At 36.1% G+C, this 5699-nt stretch overlaps 1 protein-coding gene across 1 annotated transcript; it reads left to right on the forward strand.

Moving 5' to 3' along the window:
- The first annotated feature begins 1011 nt into the window (after positions 1-1011).
- Positions 1012-4582, forward strand: LOC148198635 (protein transport protein SFT2-like). The gene is made up of 3 exons (XM_088091523.1): positions 1012-3557; positions 3706-3810; positions 4169-4582. Exons 1-3 carry the CDS (start codon positions 3438-3440, stop codon positions 4277-4279), a joined length of 336 nt encoding a protein of 111 aa, XP_087947649.1. The 5' UTR covers positions 1012-3437; the 3' UTR covers positions 4280-4582.
- Positions 4583-5699: the final 1117 nt, after the last annotated feature.

The following is a 5699-nucleotide window of genomic DNA, read 5'->3' on the forward strand; positions in this document are numbered from 1 at the left end:
TGCCACCACAACCATTGCTCCACGATTGTCATTTGATCCCCCATGTATAGCCACCCCAACATGCCTTTATTCCCGTCACATTGGTTAGTTTCCCACTGGATCTACCTCCACTGGAATGTCATGCACTCTCAGGAGTTGGTGACTGACGTTGCAAAATCTCCTTCACATTTTGTATTCATCTTATTGTCCTCTACTTAGATCTGTGGTGCTCTCTTCCATTCGACCTCTCCTTCAATGTGTCCCTTTGAAAGGTTCCTTTTAGTTTTTTGTTTTGGTACCCATTGTGAGCTTGGGCTAGACCTGCACCATCAGATGGTTCCAAAAACATTTTGAGTCAAAGTTTCCTACTCTCAATCTATTGTGTGTACTCCTCTTCACTTAAAGTTGGTTAGGAGGGGAGCAAAGCAACTATGATACATAAGCTTTGCTTATCAAATGACGCACTGTCCAGGAATCCTATTACTGGGTTTGTCAGCTCTAATGAGAAGCTCACAGACATTCTAACTAAATCCCTAAGAGGACCTAAGATTCAGTTTATATACTCTAAGTTTGGTGCATATGATCTATATACTCCAACTTGAGGGAGAGTGTTGAAATGTAATCTTATTTTAATAACATTTTCTGTGTACCCAGCTTTAGGGTTAGGGTTTTAAGCAAGTGTATTGCGTCTTTTTGTATCCTATATATTTGCATCAATAAGAAGCACGACAGTGCAATTAAATATGCTGTGTTTCTATCCATTCTATTTGTTCAAGTGTAGATAAAGGTGATACTCTGCTAAAGTAGTCCATCAAACATTTTATACTACTTAGTGAGACTTAGACACTCCATAATATCCAAGACCCCATTAGATCAAATTTAAATGCTAATATGGTTAGTTTCCTTGTTGATATTGATAGGATATAATGTGTATGATAGTGAGGTTTCCTTTATATAGTTGGGGGGTCCTGGTATGCTAGGGACTTTTGGATAATTTTGTAGATTGAGTTTTTGCTCTTTGTGAAGGGGAAACCCTTGGAGGAGAGAGTGCTCTCCTATTTTTTTGTGTTCTTTTCAGTCTATATAATAAAGAATATTACTCTTCCTCTTTTCATTTCTGGGTTTGTAACAGATATAGAGATCCATTGTTGGATATTGTGTATTTATTGGAGTTAATTTGGTATGTTGGGAAAGTAAAAGATAATGGTGTCATGTTAAGTGTTGGAGTAGATATGAAGTGATAGCATAGCTTTGGCTACTTGTGAATTCATTTGGTTCATTGTACATACTAGATGAGTCAGTTGTTTTTATTGGTGAAAAGAAGCTCATAGTCTTAGCGTTTTGTAGTGCCACAGTGCTTGTTCCTTGACCAGTTTAGTTAGCAGCTGTTTGCTCATTCATCTTGTAGAGCTGTCAAAGTTTGCTTGCCATCGCCATTATATTTCTTCTTCACCACCTTATATCCTTTGTCATTGCTTTTAGCAGGTTTTGGTGGAGTTGATTTAAGATGAGTATTAGAGGTTAGTTAATTGAAGCCCCTATACATAAAGGTTCAAGCAATCACTTTGTACTCACTCTCATCATCAATATTATCCCATTTCACTTTATTACACTTTTGTTCAAATTCTTTCTTCTCTGTTTGAAACCATGTTTACTAACAATGAGAAAGTGAGGAGTTCGCCGCAAGAGGTAGAACATGAATGGATTGAAGACTTGGACAAATAATGGAAGGCCATCATAGCTTGGTTACTCAAAGTTAACCATTTAATGTCTATTATATCAAAATCATTTTTTTATTGATTTTTTGCAGTGTGCCATTGTTTGTTAAAGACATTTTTTGTAAGCAGTTTGAGGATCCCTTCAAAGCCAATTTTTTGAGGGAAGAGAATCAAAACATTTAAGTACTCCACTGAGCATTTCATACTTCTTGATGTTGGGCTTAGGTACTCCATGATGCCCAAATCGGAATCATACTCTGCTCTATAACACTTAGTCTGTTTGTCTAGTACCTCTGCATGAGTAGCCTTTTCCTAAATATTGACAACCCACTCTTATTTAATTTGATTTGCCTTTGTGTGTGTATACGTGTCTCCCAGTGTCCTGTATTTTCCTAAATCGGAATCATACTCTGCTCTATAACACTTAGTCTGTTTGTCTAGTACCTCTGCATGAGTAGCCTTTTCCTAAATATTGACAACCCACTCTTATTTAATTTGATTTGCCTTTGTGTGTGTATACGTGTCTCCCAGTGTCCTATATTTTAGACATTGGCGTTTGAGATTTATAGTCTTGTAATGTTGGATATGATACTTAAGCATTTCATAGTATCCAAGTCCCCATCAGTATGTTGATTCCCATCAGTTGGGAATAAAGTTTGTATGTAACTGTTTTTTCCCTTTACACGCCACTTTCACGAAAGGATTTCTAACAAAATGTAGTTGTTAACATATTATTTATTTTTTAAATACTAAGGAATGTCATTCCCATTATTATGTTCCTGGGATCTTATTCCCAAAAGTAAAATTTGATAACCTGAAACACAATTCCTGTGTTTTCCTAATATCAATGTGATCATCTAAGTGTACACATGATATTTCTCTTCTCTCTCGTGTCAAAAGCTTCACTTTAAGGTCATATTAATTTATAAGGCTGAGTCTTGGTGTCAGGAACTTTTGTGAATTAATGTTACAACTGAACACAGGTTTCTGATGCAATTGTCTATGGAATAACTGGCTATTTTGTCTTCCTTATATGTCTGTGATAAGGTGGTGGAGTCGGAAATAGCTTTTGTTATACAAGAGCTCTAGGGCCTAAACTTGGCCCGTTTAGAACTTATAAGCTTAGGTTAGCCTGAAAACTTAAAAATGTACGTTGTGGTAAGACTTTTTTAATAGGTAAATAGCCTAATTCTAAATAGGTTAATGGGCCTAAATTTATACCTGATGTAGTTTGGTGAACTTTACCCTTTAAACATGTCAAGTTATAACTTCAAAAAATTTCTGTAAAAATTTAATAGCATAGTATTTATGATTTAAGGATGTCAGCGAGTTAGGCCTTACAGCTTTTTAACTAAATAGATTTTTTGTGAAAGCCTAATCTGGAAAAACTTGTGGTAAGTTAGCCTTTATGGTTTAGGCTTGACTCGGTTTAGAGTATAAAATGCCGCAGAAAGAACATATATTCTCCTAATTTGTCTTAAATGTATTTTCTACATCTTGGCAAAAGAACATGCTGGTAAGAAATTCTTTTGTAACAAATAATAATGATTTTTTTCCTGGGCTTATCAAGTAATTTTTTTCTTATTATTTAGGGTTTCTAAAGGCGTGAGAGATCTACCTGGCAATTTTCAGTCTGCTACTAGTAATGTGCCTTCTGGCAAAGCACTTGTATATTTTGGTTTGCTTCTGGCAAGTGGAGTCTTCTTTGTTTTCATAGCATTTACATTATTCCTGCCCGTCATGGTGGTTATGCCCCAAAAGTTTGCTATATGCTTTACACTTGGCTGTGGATTTATTATTGGATCATTCTTTGCTCTCAAGGGTCCAAAAAATCAGCTTACTCACATGATGTCAAGGGAGGTAACTTGCTAGAATTTCATTTCCTATTGCCTGCATTATGATAAGAAAACTTGACCTGCTGTTATGTTGCTTCAATGAATTTGTTTGGTCTCTTTGATTCCCGCTTTGCTGCTTCTTCCTTACAGTCCCTGTTATAATTGTTTTTCAGAGGCTCCCTTTCACATTGGCTTTTCTAGGCAGTATGATTGGTACCATATATGTATCAATGGTGCTTCATAGCTACATCCTCTCTGTGGTATTCTCTGTAGTGCAGGTATCACCTTCACGTATCCTTAAAAATGCTTCCTTGTAGCTTAGCCATGCCCATTCCCCAAGGCCCTTGTGTTATTGTTTTGATTTGCTATTGATCTTAAGGTATTATGCTAAAGGGTTTTTTACTTCTATTTTATTGAATTTATTATAACAATTAGGAACGCTTCTTTCAATCTAGCAAAACCGATATATATTTAGGAACTGCTATTTACACTCTTGATAGTGTGCTTTATGTGATGTGTGAGTTGCTGGTGTGTGGAGATAGGTCATCTGTACAGATTTTTTTTTTTCTTCTGTCATGTTTCTTTATAACTATATATGTCTTTACATTAAAAATGAAATCTTGACTTTACTTGCAGGTTCTCTCACTTGGCTATTATTCTATTTCATACTTTCCTGGTGGATCTGCTGGAATGAAGTTTCTAACTTCTGCTCTTACTTCTTCAATAATGAAATGTTTTGGGCGGTGACCAATTTTTTGGTTGACAGTTGAGTTGAGTTCGGACCAGTGTCTATAGAGTAGTTGACTTGTAAATTTATCTATCTGCTGAAGAGGCCTAAGAATATTACTGGATTGAAGCATCATCTAACAATTTCCTAGGGTTCAACGTATATTGCCACTGCCCTATCTGAATGGGAAAAAAAAACTGATTTGCCTCTTCGCCTCATGTTTGTGAAAAACAAAATAACATTGTCTGATTGATGAAGTTAATTCTACCTGTGTTGCTCCCTTTTACAGTTGGAATTTGAAATAATCTTTGTTTGTTTGCGAATTTCATTTTTTGACTGGGAATTGATTTCCCCCTTTCGATTTTGTCACCTTATGTCAAGAAGATGCAGACGTCACCCTTTTGGCGTGGAGGTAGATTAACCCAGTGGCATCAATACTCCACCTAAATCTTAAAAAGACTTGGATGGGTATCACTTGAACTACAAACTTTCTAACCCATTATTAACTTCAGTGGTAATGCAAAGTCTTGAATCGCAATCGGCAGTATCTGATTTTCATACTAAAAGCTAAACCTAACGAGAGAGACCAATCAAGGGCTCCAGGTATGTGTGTGTGTGTGTGTATATATATATATATATATGCATGTATGTATTAAAATTCAATGCCTCTGCAACTGATGCAGAGTGCCATATCAATTCATGGACTTGTCCGATATATACAAATTGTAGCTATTGGGTGAGGAACAAAAATGATGGTTGACAGAACCAGAAGGGAAGACATGAAAGGCTTTTTCTTTCTTTCAGGACCTCATAGTTTCTTCTTATCCTTCCACAAATGTAGAAAGGGTCTAAATTATCTGAGATCGATAATATTCTGAATTATACAAGTTAAAATACGTTTTCAAACTGTGGAAGTATAAAATTTCACTCATGAATAATTTAGATTTTGAATACTAGATAGAGCTGCATGGAGAATTGATGAGGGTGGGGAGGGAGAAAGAGGCAAGGTTATTTTGTGAATTGGTCCTTATTGGAGTGTGGTGGATGTTGGTTGGATTGTTTGTAGCAGCAGTGGTTAAAGTGGAATGATGAAATGGAATCTGACAGATTTGGTGAGCCTGCCAAAACAATAGGCAGAAATTTGGTTGAAACTGCAACCATCCGGCCCTTCCCCCCCTCACTCGTTTTGGTCCCCTCTCTTCTAGACATTGTTCAATTCAATACTATAAACAGACATAACCTTTCCCGGGTTTAAAGGACCAAAATATGCTCCCATTAAACTTTTGACCTGGCTTATACATCTTATAAGGGCATTGCCTTTTGCTTCAGATTATGGAATTTTTTAATAATTTGGAATCAAATTCACCATTTTTGATGAAAAAAACTATCTGCGAGTTTTGCATAAATGATACTGTAATAAGGTAAATGAAATTTACTGTT

The sequence above is a fragment of the Vigna umbellata genome, chromosome 5, assembly GCF_029865625.1.
Source record: "Vigna umbellata cultivar VRB3 chromosome 5, Vumbellata_1.0, whole genome shotgun sequence".
Taxonomy (NCBI): Eukaryota; Viridiplantae; Streptophyta; class Magnoliopsida; order Fabales; family Fabaceae; genus Vigna; species Vigna umbellata.

What these genes read in the sequence shown, in the direction of transcription:
- LOC148198635 (XM_088091523.1), top strand. Translation starts at nt 3,438, where the DNA reads ATGGTGGTTATGCCCCAAAAGTTTGCTATATGCTTTACACTTGGCTGT. An exon ending in CTCACATGATGTCAAGGGAG is followed by an intron (nt 3,558 to 3,705) that starts GTAACTTGCTAG and finishes ATTGTTTTTCAG; the next exon opens with AGGCTCCCTTTCACATTGGC. An exon ending in TGGTATTCTCTGTAGTGCAG is followed by an intron (nt 3,811 to 4,168) that starts GTATCACCTTCA and finishes CTTTACTTGCAG; the next exon opens with GTTCTCTCACTTGGCTATTA.